Source organism: Microcaecilia unicolor, chromosome 2 (genome assembly GCF_901765095.1).
Source record: "Microcaecilia unicolor chromosome 2, aMicUni1.1, whole genome shotgun sequence".
In the NCBI taxonomy this organism is placed as follows: Eukaryota; Metazoa; Chordata; class Amphibia; order Gymnophiona; family Siphonopidae; genus Microcaecilia; species Microcaecilia unicolor.
In genome coordinates, this window is record NC_044032.1 from 379,851,249 (window position 1) to 379,865,146 (window position 13,898).

Genomic DNA, 13,898 nt, shown 5'->3' on the forward strand with positions numbered 1-13,898 from the left:
AAATTATAAGTAGGGATGACCATTAGATTATTAAGAGCAAGAATGTTAGAGTACAAGTCTAATATAAAAATTTCAGCATGGAAGAATGGAATGCTATCGTAACTTCAGTTCTTTAAAATGTTTTGTTATTGACATTGAATCTATCTGATTATGGTAAAAGACTGCAACCGAGAGAAGCACGTTGGATAATCAAGTTAAATTCACTGAAACCATCTGCTATTTTAATGTTAAAAAAAGCATTAAAAAAGGAGAAGTGGGTGTGGGGGGAAAGATGGCATTGGGAGCAAACGCCTGACACGATGCTCTCTCTATGTGAGTGTTTCCCAGACACTGCCAAGAGCCAGCCGGTTTTTGTTCAGTATGGAGAACAGTAAAGGAGACAGAGAAAGTCCACCTAAGTGGAGGAACACTGAAATTCCACAAGGTACGCAAAGGAACAAGAAAAGTGGGAAGTGGATCGGGCTCTCCGGAGAGAAATTAAAAAATTTGAAGTTTCTTTGATTTGTCCCCAGAGAGCCTGGTCCACTTCCCACTGTTCTTGTTTCGAAGAGAAAAGGAGCCCAGAAAACTTACCCTCCTGTCTCTGATGTGCCTGGTGCAGACTACGCTCGAGGGAGCAATAACATACCAGGCTTGAGCTGCACAGCCTACTTCGGAAGGAGTGCCGAGTGCATCGGCAGACCTGAACATGGATCAGGTCTCCGTCAGCCCGGATCACAGACCGACCGTCCTGTTGACTGGAAGAGTTAAAGCAGGCAGTAGCTAGTGTGGATTCTCTCTCTCATTAGATTGGTGAGAGCCACAGTCATGGAGGGGCTGCTGGGCAGGAACCTTTAGGGAGGCCTTGGCTGCTGGAAGATCTTTGCTGCAAGCTCACTTCTGGAGGTAACTGAACAGCCAGCCATATTAACTTTGGAATCTCTTTGGAAGGCTACTAGGGCTATGGGACTCCAATCTCAAAATGGCATTGCTGCTAAGGTGGAAGATCATGGAGACTTATTAACCTTACATGGGAAGCAGTTGGAAAGGCAGGCTGAACAGATGGCAGAAATGAAATAATTTGAACTTTGTCGAAAGAAAGATCTTTAATAGCCCGGAAGTTGGAAAATATGGAGAATCAATAGAACTTGAGATTTTTTTACTTTCCCAGGTCTCCAATTATATCTCCTATTGAAATTGTGTGTAGATACTCTGTGAGATTCTGCTTATCCTCCCAGAGAATATCCCACCTCTCATAAGAACTCAGTATTTGACGCTTAGGGGAAACCCTGAAAGTTCAACTCCGGTCGGAGTGAAGGGGAATCCCCCAGTTGAGCTCAACTTAACAGCTTTTTGGGAGAGTTCATTGAAGATTATTAACGGCAAGAACAACTCTCCTAGTGACTTTTGCTTTGGAACATGCTAGGGACTATATTTTATATTTCCGTTATATTAATGAATAGTTATTGAGCTCAAATATACATATATTTCCTGATTTGTCTCAAGCGACACAAAAGCGTTCTTGGCCCTTCGGTCGAGGGTTTTGGCTTTGGGTGCTGCATTTATTTTAAAATTTCCCGTGAAATGTATTTCTTAACAGGAGAAAATTTTCCAGTTTTTTTTTTTTTTTTTAAACACAAGCAGCTGATTGAATTTATTGTGGCTAGGAAAGAAACTGGAGTCATAGCTAGCCCTGAGACGGTACCTGGAGAATGAAGCATTCTGGCTGTAGGTATTATAGTTCCTTGCTGCTCCCTTGATAAGATGTTTATTTTTTCCTAAATTTTCTTTTTTTTTCTCCTCTCTTGTCCCTTGATATTGTGGACTAAATAATGAGATTATTTCCCTATCTTGGTTTATATTACTGTATCGTATTTTTGTAATCTATTCAGGATTATGGTTAATTTTATACTTGATTTTATTGATAAAAGCAAATACATTTTTTAAAATGAGAAGTGCAAATGTTATCATTTATATGTTTCCTAATAATTTATGAGTATTGACTCTATTGAGTATATGTATTTGAAGTTAGTGACATCTCTAATTCAACATGGCATAGAAAGGAAGCTATAATAGAATGTATTTTTGAGCTTTTGCTTTCTAAATTTAATGCATTCTAATTTTCAATAATGTAAGATAGTGAACTTACTATCCAGCTCATTTTCGAAAGAGAAAGGCGCCCATATTCCGACCCAAATCGGGAGATGGGAAAATTAGGTTCTTACCTTGGTAATTATCTTTCCTTTACTCATAGCAGATGAAACCAGCAGGGGGAGATAGAGAGCACTGAAAATCCATAGTGCCTCATGGCCAGCTAGCTCCATCTGCCTCTTCAGTATTTGAAAATTCCAAAGCAGTGTTACACCGCAAAGCATAATAACATGAACGGATGAACGCCCCAAAACTGGAGCTATAATTCAAAGGAAGGAATGAACTCATCCTCCTGGAAGGAATGAACTCATTCTCCTGTAACTGAACAGAAATCCTGAAGACTATTTTCCAACTTCTCCCAATGAGGGAACATATCTACAGGAAAAACCGAACATAAAAGTAACATAATGAACTACTGAGGGAGGGCTCATGGATTCATCTGGTATGACTAACGGAAAGAAAATTACCAAGGTAAGAACCTAATTTTCCCTTCCTTGTCATCAAGCAGATGAATCCATTACGAGTGGGATGTATCAAAACAATCCCTAGATAGGGTGGGAACAAGCCACATCACGCGCCAGCACTTGTGCTCCAAAATGCGCGTCTCTTCTGGCAGCCACATCCAGCCTGTAATGTCAGGCAAACGAGAGCTTAGAAGCCCAAGTAGCTGCACTACATATCTCTTGAAGAGAGAGTGCTCCAGTTTCAGCCCAAGAAGAGGAAATCGCTCTTGTGGAATGTGCCTTAAAGGCTTCAGGCGGAGACCGGCCAGATAGCAGATATGCTGAAAAGATAGCTTCTTTGAGCCAACGGGCTATAGTGGCCTTAGACGCTGGAAACCCTCTGCGTGGACCTGACAAAAGAACAAAAAGATGGTCAGAAGTCCTGAAGGCATTTGGCATGCGCAGATATTGCAACAGAGCCATTCGCAGATCCAGAAGGTGCAACTGCCCATAGGCTTCTGGAAACTCCTCTTTAGAAAAGGAGGGCAGGAAAATAGGCTGGTTTAGGTGAAACGCTGAAACCACCTTAGGCATGAAGGAAGGCACCGTACATACCATAACTCCGGACTCTGAGAATTGCAGAAATGGGTCTCGACAGGACAGCACCTGGAGCTCAAATACCCGTCTCGCCGATGTAATGGCCACCAAAAAGACCGTCTTTAAGGTCACATCCTTCTCCGAAGCTCGCCTAAGCGGCTCGAAGGGCAAACACTGAAGGGCCTTTAAAACTAACCCCAGGTTCCAGGCCGGACACGGAGCCCGCACGGGAGGACGGAGCCGAAGCACCCCTCTAAGAAACCGTGTCACATCCGGGCAAGCAGCCAGAGAGAGGCCAGCGACCTTCCCTCGAAAACATGCTAAGGCTGCCACTTGAACACGCAGGGAATTATAGGCCAAGCCTTTTTGTAAACCATCCTGCAAAAAGTCAAGTATCGGCGACAGAAGCTCGCATGGGTGTAATCGCTTTAGAAGCACACCAAGCCTCAAATTGGTGCCAAATCCTGGCATAAGCCACAGAAGTGGAACGCTTGCGGGCCTGTAGGAGAGTGGAAATGACTTTACTGGAATATCCCTTGTCTCTCAATTGCGTCCTCTCAATAGCCATGCCGTAAGACCAAAGCGGCAGGCGTCTTCAATGGTCACCGGGCCCTGTGACAACAGGTTTGGTACCAGAGGTAACGGCAGGGGATCCTCTACCAGCATCCGCTGGAGGTCTGCATACCACGGCCTCCTGGGCCAATCCGGGGCAATGAGAACCACCTCTCCTTGGTGGTGCCGAATCCGCAGGAGTACTCGCCCTATCAAGGGCCACGGAGGGAACAAATACAGGAGGCCCTAAGGCCAGGGTTGAGCCAAGGCATCCAACCCTGCCGAGCGAGGATCTTTCCGTCTGCCGTAGAAGCACGGGACTTTGGCATTTGTGCTTGACGCCATAAGATCCATTACAGGCTTTCCCCATTTGGCACATATCTGCAGGAATACTTAATCTGCAAGTTCCCATTCCGCTGGGTCGATTTGATTCCTGCTCAGATAATCGGCTTGCACGTTGCTATGACCTGCAATATGAGCTGCTGACAGAAACTGCAGATGAAGCTCGGCCCAGTGGCAAATCTGCGCGGCTTGCGCTGCTAGTGCTATGCACTGAGAGCCTCCTTGGCGATTTATGTAGGGCACTGCTGTCGTGTTGTCCGACAGAACTCTGACAGCCAATCCTTCCAGGGTCAATTGAAAGGCCAGAAGCGCCTGAAAAATCGCTTTCAACTCCAAGCGATTGATGGACCACTCCGACTCCTCGGGTGTCCAAAGACCCTAGGCATGCCTTCCCCGGCAATGTGCACCCCAGCCCTTCAGGCTGGCATCTGTTACCACCAGGCACCAATCAGGGAGCGCTAGCAGCATTCCTCGCCGCAGCATGCTGTCTGAGAGCCACCACTCCATACTGAGCCGGGCCGCAGGGAGCCACGTGAGTCTGCATTGATAATCCTGAGATATTGGAGACCATCGTTGAAGCAGGGAACACTGCAGAGGTCTCAGGTGCGCTCTCGCCCATGGCACCACTTCCAAAGTGGCCGTCATCGACACCAACAGCTGGACAATGTCCCAAGCTCGCAGGCCAGGCATCCTCAGGAGCAGACGGACCTGGTTCTGAAGCTTGCACCGCCTTTGCTCGGGTAGGAAGACCATCCCTGAGGCTGTGTCAAACCGGACCCCCAAATATTCTAGAGATTGAGAGGGGGTCAGGTGACTTTTGGCTATATTGACGACCCAGCCCAGAGATTGCGGTACTAAGACCACTCTGGCTGTAACCTGATGACTCTCTTCTGCAGAGTCTGCTCTGATGAGCCAGTCGTCTAGGTACGGGAGAACCCGGATACCCTCTAGCCTGAGAAAAGCAGCTACTACCACCATTACCTTGGAAAAGGTTCAGGGAGCTGCGGCGAGGCCAAAAGGCAAGGCCCGAAACTGGAAATGTTTTCCCATCACCGCAAAACGCAGAAACCTCTGGTGCGGCGGCCAAATTGGTATGTGCAAGTAAGCTTCTTTCAGGTCCAGAGACGTGAGAAACTCTCCTGGCTGTACCGCCGCAATGACGGAGCGCAGGGTTTCCATGTGAAAATGCCGCACGTTCAGAGACTTGTTGACTTGTTTTAAGTCTAGGACAGGCCGAAAAGACCCTCCTTTTCGCGGCACCACAAAGTAAATGGAGTAACGGCCAGAGCCGCATTCGGCAGGAGGCATGGGGGAAACCACCCCAATGTGAATCAAGCCTTGCAAGGTCTCCTCTACCGCCGCCCGTTTGGCGGCAGAACCGCATCGGGACTCCACAAACACGTCTCTTATCGGGGCATTGAATTCTATTCTGTAGCCTTCTCTGATCAGGTCCAAGACCCACTGATCTGAGGTAATCTTGGCCCACTCCTCGAGAAAGAGGGAAAGTCGTCCTCCTATCACAGGAATCGAGGAGGGGGCCGGCGCACCATCATTGAGAAGGTCGCCCTTGAACTCCAGCTCTTGAGCCTGCTGCTGCGGAACGTTTGTCCAAGCGAAAGGAGTTCCTCTGCTGAAAACGGGCACGCGAATTGAACCCAGCAGAACGCCCCAGGCGGTACCTTCTAGCTTCACGGAAGCGAGGTCTGTAAGAGGAGGGAACCACCTGATCCTTGGAAGAAGGTCGCGGCCTATCCTCGGGTAAGCGCTGGGGTTTGGCATTCCCCAGGCCTTTCACAATTTTCTCCAACTCCTCAACAAACAGGAGAAGGCCTTGAAAGGGCAACTTCACCAACCTTTGCTTAGAGGCCATGTCAGCTGCCCAATGCTGTAGCCACAGAAGACGGTGAGCTGCCACCGCTACTGCCATCTGTTTAGCCGAAGCTCTGACCAGTTCATAAAGGGCGTCAGCCAAAAATGACAAGGCCGACTCCATCCGCAGTGCCACCTCCGTAAGGGGCTCCGCTCCATCTCCGGGCTGTTCCACTGCCTGTTGTAACCAAGCGAGGCAGGCTCGGGCAGCGTAGCAGCTGCATGCAGACGCACGTAAGGATAGGCCTGAAATTTCAAAGGACTGTTTCATAGCTGCCTCCAGGCGACAGTCCTGCATGTCCTTCAGGGCAACTCCTCCTTCCACTGGGAGGGTAGTTTTCTTTGTCACAGCCGTGACTAGGGCATCCACTTTAGGCACTGCTAGGCGCGCCAAATGCTCCTCACTTAGAGGGTATAATTGCCCTGTAGCCCTGGCGACTTTCAAAGGCCCCTCGGGGTCAGCCCATTGAGCCGTGATAAGCTCTTGGATGGAGTCATGCAAAGGAAAGGCTCAAGCAGGCTTCTTAGTACTTGCCATCCTCAGATTACTGGAGGAGGTCTCAGTACTCCCAGGGTCTTCTTTAGAGAGGACCTGCAAAGGCATCAGTAATAAGCACTGGCAGCTCATCACGGTGGAAAATCCTCACCGCGGAAGAATCTTCTGGATCCGGTGGCAATCCTGCACCATCTTCTGGCTCTCCAGACCACGAAGGCCTGCCAGACCCCTCAGAGTCCTCAAATCCCGACCGGGGGGGTGGGGGGGGGGGGGAGGGCCATCTGTCAGGGGAAAATGCGCCTGACGGTAATCCAAGGCCAAATTCCATGGAGGGGATACAGAAAGCAGGGCCGCAGAGGACCCCTGCACGGAAGAGCTCTTTTTAACATGTATGCATTATGCAGAAATAAAACAAATTCAGGGGAAAATGGCTCACCCTGGCCTCCTGGTTCCAGTCCGGGGGAAACAGCTCTTTTATTAGCCTCTACACGAGGTGCTCCTCCAGGCTCAAACCCCTCCGGCCTCAGCGGGGGTCGCGCCATGCTGTTCCAAAATGGCGCCCACTACCAGCTCCACGGAGCGAGAAGGAACATCACTCGCCATGTTCGGGCCGGCTCTACCATCCGAAAAGCACGCCTTACAGAGCCCCGCTGCAGATTTGCGCTTGCCACAAACGGAACAGCGCTTTACTTTCTCAGCAGCCATCGCCGAAAACGGCGGAAATTCAAAATGGCGGATTCGCGTCAAAATCATCCCGAACGCGGGCCCTCCCCGGAGGAGCTACAAAATGCTCTTACCTCACCAGATCGAGTCTCCAAGCTCCGGTCACGCTGCACAATCAGAAGAAAACCTCTTTTTTTTTTTTTTTTTTTTTTTTTTAAACGCTGTGAGGAAAGTTTGAGGCAACAGCGAAAGAGGCAAATTTCCAACTCCGGAGGATCAGTAGCATGGGAAAGGGCGAACCTATGTGCCTGCATCCACAGCGAAGGCAAAGACAGGGACAGGGCTTGCCTATTTGTCTACTTCCACATCGGGGGCCGGGTAAGGCAGAGAAAGGGCTAACCTAGTGGGCACCATCAGCCACAACACCCCTGCTACAACTGGCAAAAGCACAGGAGCCACCCCAGGCAGATTTTCTGAAGGAGCTTGAAAAAGCTGCAACCACCCTGCTGGGGAGATAGAGAATGCTGAAGAGGCAGATGGAGCTAGCTGGCCAAGAGGCACTATGGTTTTTCAGTGCTCTCTATCTCCCCCTGCTGGTTGATGGACACAACCCACTCGTAATGGATTTATCTGCTTGATGACAAGGAAATTGAGTTTGACATCCAATATATGTTTTCTCTCTTTTCCCTTTGTCGTTATTTTGGAAGCTTACTTTTCTGTACAAGTGTTTGCTTGGCTGTAAATTTAAAATACTGATAAACATTTTTTTTTTTTAAAGATGGATCATCTAACTCCAACCAATGCAGGGTTCAGTTGGTTCTCAACCCATATGAAATGTGAATCAATTCAATATTATGTACTGGAATAAAGTCATGCAAGATCTTAAATATGAAACAGGATACAGGCGTTTAATGGAAGCCAATATAATTTTATCAGTAAAGTTGATACTTGATCATATTTGTTTAATTGGAAAATTAAACAGACTGCCATGTTTTGCAAGAATTGAAGACGATTCTGTAATTTAACTGAAATACCAACGTAAAGTACATTGCAGTATCCAAATGAGATATCAAACTTTAAACCAAAATCCTAAAGTAATTCTCATGAAAATAAGAGTGAATGGACCTCAACTGTTTAAGTTTAAAGAAAATTTTTTAAACAAATTATTAACTTGGAATACAAAAAATAATGAGGAACCCAAAATTACTCCAAGTACTTTGGTCTTTCTCCACAGACAGATTTTTATTTGTCCAATAGGAATAGTTGCTGGCAGTATCTTGACTTTTGTTAAACCATAATATTTTTGTTTTGCTAGCATTTAATTTTATCATATAGGATAAAGCCCAGTTTTTAAGTTTGGCAATACAGGTACCTATTTTTGAATAAGAAAGATTTAAATCAGATGATAAAGGAGCTAAAATAAAAACATCATCAGTTTAAGAAAATAAAATTTCATCCGCTGCCAACAAAACAGAATAAGAGCTCCAAACATACCTGAAGTTGATTGGTACTCTTTTAAGACTAACTTAGCATCTACAGGTCTATGTCGTCTTGTTCGGGCTACAACAGGACCACTATCACTGTCAAAAAACAAAACAAGAATTTTAGAACTATAACAATTATAGATATGGTTTAAAACAAATCTGCAGTGACATTATTTCTCTCCTTGTATCTTTACAATAAAAATGCAAACTGTTAGCCAACTTCCAAAGAAAAATGCAAAGGCCTTACGTCTAGTTTGTCTGCATATCTTTCCTGCATTATAGTACTGGTTACACCTAACTATTTTCTCCGCTCTTTGGATGCTTATCGATCGGTCCTTCCTTTTCCTAGACTGACCCAATACGAGTCCACCAGGCATTGTCTTATTTTCTTGCCCCAATTAAAGAACGACCTCCCTCAATCTATTCAGTTGGAGTTGTCATTCCCAAAGTTAAATACCCAGTTGAAAACCCATTTCTTTATTATGTTATTTGGAGTTTGGGGTAATGGATCAGCCTGATACACAGTGACTAAGTTATGTAGATTTAATCTGGTGTGCATGTCCCAATTTCTTGGACTGTGTGAGTCTTTTCTATTTTAAGGCATTCTTTTTCTATTTTAATGTGAACCACTGTAACATGCTGTTCAGAAACAGCCATGTATCAAGCACTGGATAAATGAACATAAACACAGACTCATTCTGATTTATATTATGATGTGTTACTGTTATTAAATTACACATTTAAAATAAATACAGAAAGTGAAACATCTGAAGATACTGGAAGTTATGGTCGATATTATATCGCTATCAAATATTAAATAAAACTATCCCATGAGTCCTGTCTGAATGGTGCAACTGTTCTCCTCTCTCAACTGCCTTCTCGTCTACACGTCAGCAAACCCAAACAGATGAAACAGCACGGCTGGTAAAGGCAGAAATAAGAAATGGACAGTAGCACCAATAAGGTGGAATATATGGGACTGCCAATGAAAGAAGGGGGTCAAGTACCTGCTCTGCAGTCAGTGTTTTGCAAGTATCTGCAAAAGCTTCCTCATAAAGAATATCTTGGGGGCTGTTCCTCGGTGGTGTACGCACACATGCTAGTGCATTAATGTACTCCTTGCCTCTTGTTTCAACATCTTTTCTAAGTGCATTATAGATAGTTGGGGCTATAATGTGATTTCTGTTTCTTCAGTTTTCTATTAATTAAGAAATATCAAGTAGCTGAGGAACCACAGAAAACTAAATGGCCAAACAAGGTCCCGTGTATTACTATCCAATTTCACTGTTTTTTGTTTGTTTGTTTTTAAAGCAACGTATTATCTAGTCAGAACTTCCGACCTATGTGTCCTTGGATCTGAAAGAGTATGCCACAGATGGAATCAGCCCTGCCTAATGCTGAAGTCTGGACCAGCATTTAGGCTCTATTTTCAGCACCTGACTGCAACAGGCAGCACCAGCAGTGGCTATTACATACTGTCATCTGGTCCCCCTTCCTTCAGCAGGCCAGGGTCGACCCTGTTTAGCTTGTCGGATTTGATTTGGGCCAAGGTATTCAGACTAACGGTCCGGTCCTTACTCCACTCACCCAGTTTCTCCAGCTCCTTCCTGATAGCAGCCACTCAAGCTGTCTCAATGATAGTGGTCAAACAAAAGTGCAGCAGCTCCAATACTTTTATAGGTAAAAGGCTTTTATTCACATGCTTAGTCACACAGACCTATTCTTGTTCCAGCTGTATAGTGAATGATACATACCTGTAGCAGGTGTTCTCCGAGGACAGCAGGCTGATTGTTCTCATGACTGGGTGACGTCCGCGGCAGCCCCCACCAACCGGAAGAAGCTTCGCGGGCGGTCCGCACCCAGGGCACGCCCACCGCGCATGCGCGGCCGTCTTCCCGCCCGTGCGTGACCGTTCCCGCCAGTCTTGTTTTTTCCGCGCCTGGAGAGAGTCGTGCGTCGCCGCTCTCTCTTGTCAACCCCGGAAAACCGCCGCGTTTTCGCGTATTTTCTTAGTTTTTTGTTTCTGGTCCCCGCGCGTTCTGGACCCCCTTTTTTTCCTTTTCAAAAAAAAAAAAGTGAACGCGCTTGTTTTTCCCTCGTTTTCTAGCTGGGGCGTCGCGTTGCGGCCTTGTGGCCGCGCGGTCGTTTTATTTTTCGAGGTGTGATTTACCGCCACCATCGACGACTTTAATTTCGCCGACGCGATTTTTCCGTCGATGTCCTCGAAGGTCCCGAGTGGATTTAAGAAGTGTGGTCGGTGCGGCCAGCCTATCTCGCAGACCGACACCCACGCTTGGTGCCTCCCAGTGCCTCGGGCCGGAGCACAATATCAAGTCGTGTTCTTTGTGTCCTGGTCTCCGGAAACGGACTCAGGTTGCGAGGCAAGTTCTACGGGACCTTGCACCAGCCCCTCGACGTCGACCTCGACGGCATCGGTATCGACGGCCGGTTCTTCGGTACCGGTATCGATGCCCGCGAAATCGGCACCGATGGCATCGACCCCAGGAGCACAGGTCCCATCGGCCCGCCGGTCCTCCGGTGAGGGTAGGGGTGAGAGGCCGCGTGGGCAATCGGCCCCGGTCACTCCCTCGGCCCATGGCCCTCGGGACCGAACCCCGTCTGACCCGGTTCCTCGGGACATCGACCTCCTCCTCCTCCATTCCCACTGGTACCGATGACGGGCACCGCAAAAGATCCAAGAAGCACCATCATCGGTCGCCTTCGATGCGTCCGGCTCTCGGTGCCGGCGAGGAGTCGACGCCGAAGCGTCCGCGTCGAGAGGAGAGATCCCCTTCGGTAGTGGAGGTACCGGCGCGTCAGGGTCCTAGCACTTCGGTGCCGTCTCCTGGACCCGAGCAGCTTCCGGCACCGACACCTCTACCGGCCCCCCCGTCTTTCCCGGCAGCGGGCCTGGACGAGTGCCTCCGAGCCATCCTTCCGGGGATCCTGGAAGGGCTGATGCGCCAGGCTGTGCCGGCGCCGGGGGTGCTTGCGCCCTCGGCGCCGTTGACTGTGGCGCCGGCGAGCTCTAGCCCGGTGCCGAGGCTGTCGACACCGCCGCCGCTTGCGGCGCCGGTCTCCAGCTGTATCACCTCATGATAGTTCACAACTTCAGCTTTCTACATTCATTTCATTAACATAGTTCAAGTCCCCTTCCCCGGGAGATTTAACCACAGTTCAACCTTTCTTGGCACTACCTTCTGTCTTCAGGTAGTTTGCTGGCTACTTCAGCTTTCCACAGTCATTTTGTTTCATCAACATAGTTCAAGTCCCCTCCCCAGGGAGATTTAACCACAGCTCAACCTCTCTCAGCTCTACCTTCTTTCTTCAGGTAGTTTGCTGGCTAGCTTCCTCCACAAGTTCCTCCCAAACTGCACCAACTTCACTTCCCCAGTCTTAAACAGTTGAGGCAACACTGTGGCAACAAAACATTTTACCTTACCAGCTGGAGTCTGCACTAACGCCAAAACTTCCATGCACTCCCCCTTTACCTCCTCATCTGCCTCCATTTTATCCCATTCCATAGCCTCCTGCCCAAAGGGTTTCTCTCAGCTGCTTCTCATCTCCTTGATCAGACACCATTTCCCAATCATCCCCTCCGCCTCTATTTCCTGAGAGTCCTGTATTGGAACTGGTGGGTTCTGGGGATGGTAGTTCCTACCTTTAGTTAGCAGTCTGGCCGGCCTTTTGGCCACTAGGGAGCGAATTTTCTGTCTATAAGGAACCTGAGAGTGAAATTTGCTCTTCCTCAAGAGCACACTTTTCTCCGGCCTCTGCCTTAGCCCTCCCTGAAGCAGGCTCCTCTCAAACCCCTCACAATACACAGGACCTTCTTCCTGAGCACATGCCTCTTGACTTTCCAGACAACAGCATGATCCCTGTACTGAAAGAACTGAAAGAAAACATACAGCATGGACAGTCAGTCAGTCACTGCTTTCTGCAACACATACCACTCACAAAGTCCTCCTCTTCCCCTTCTGGAAACTCTTCTTTTCAATCCTTCCACCCTCTCTGGTGGTGTTTTCAGTGCTTCTCTTTTCACCCATGTTTACACTGCCTGGTGCATGGAAGCTGGTATGGTGCACAAATGTTTTGAAAACGATGTCTAGCGCATGAAAAGACTGAGAAACACTGCTCCACTGCATCCAATACAGCAAATTTGTTTACCTGCAACAAGTTTTCTCCAAGGACAGAGGTGACATTTGACATAGCCTAGGCTGGAGCTATTTACTTCAAGCTCTGAATTCTTAACCAGGGCTGTGGAGTTGGGGCTGGTAAAAATCTACCGACCAGCTTCAAAATAAAAATTGTTATTATAATTATAATGCATGGTTAAATGAATCATTTTATACTTAAGATATATATTTTCTTGTTCTGGATCTACAATATTGGTAAATATAAGTTATATTTACAGAAGTACGTAAGTATTGCCATACTTGGGACAGACCAAAGGTTCATCAAGCCCAGCATCCTGTTTCCAACAGTGGCCAATCCAGGTCACAAATACCTGGCAAGATCCCCAAAAAAGTACAAAACATTTTATGCTGCTTATCCCAGAAATATTTTCCCAAGTCCAATTTAATAATGGTCTATGGACTTTTCTTTTAGGAAGCCGTACAAACCTTTTTTAAACTCCGCTAAGCTAACCGCCTTTACCACATTTTCTGGCAACGAATTCCAGAGCTGAATTACATGAGTGAAGAAACATTTTTCTCCGATTCGTTTTAAATGTACTACTTTGTAGCTTTATCGCATGCCCTCTAGTCCTGTTATTTTTGGAAAGTAAACAGGCGCTTCATGTCTACCCGTTCCACTCTACTCATTATTTTATAGACCTCTATCATATCTCCCCTCAGCCATCTTTTCTCCAAGCTGAAGAGCCCCAGCCGCTTTAGCCTTTCCTCATAGAGAAGTTGTCCCATCCCCTTTATCATTTTTGTCGCCCTTCTCTGCACCTTTTCTAATTCCACTATATCCTTTTTGAGATGCGGCGACCAGAACTGAACACAATATTCGAGGTGCGGTCACACCATGGAGTGATACAAGGGCATTATAACATCCTCATGAATCTTTAGTTTTAGCCAAAACCAGGTGATGAGTTTTGGTCATAGTTTCAGTGTTGGCTGAAAGCCTTTAGACAGTTTCGGTCAGCCTCTACAAGTCCATCCAGTCTATCCAACAAGGTGGCCAGAACTGAAACCTGGCACTCTGCACAGGTTCTACTCTTCAGGGTTAAACACACTAGTATACTTAATCTCTCTCTCTCCCTGCCAATTTTGGGGCACACACTGTAGAAGTCTGTCAAGCAGTGGTCCTACTACC

At 47.3% G+C, this 13,898-nt stretch overlaps 1 protein-coding gene across 2 annotated transcripts in view; it reads right to left on the reverse strand.

Annotated features, from left to right (window-relative positions):
• Positions 1 to 13,898, reverse strand: part of CENPC (centromere protein C) — a 247,457-nt gene that overhangs the window by 116,072 nt on the left and 117,487 nt on the right. For both annotated transcript variants that reach the window (XM_030190519.1, XM_030190518.1), the window contains one exon: positions 8,587 to 8,672. In XM_030190519.1, coding sequence (XP_030046379.1) covers positions 8,587 to 8,672 — 86 coding nt within the window. The remainder of the gene's footprint in view (positions 1 to 8,586; positions 8,673 to 13,898) is intronic.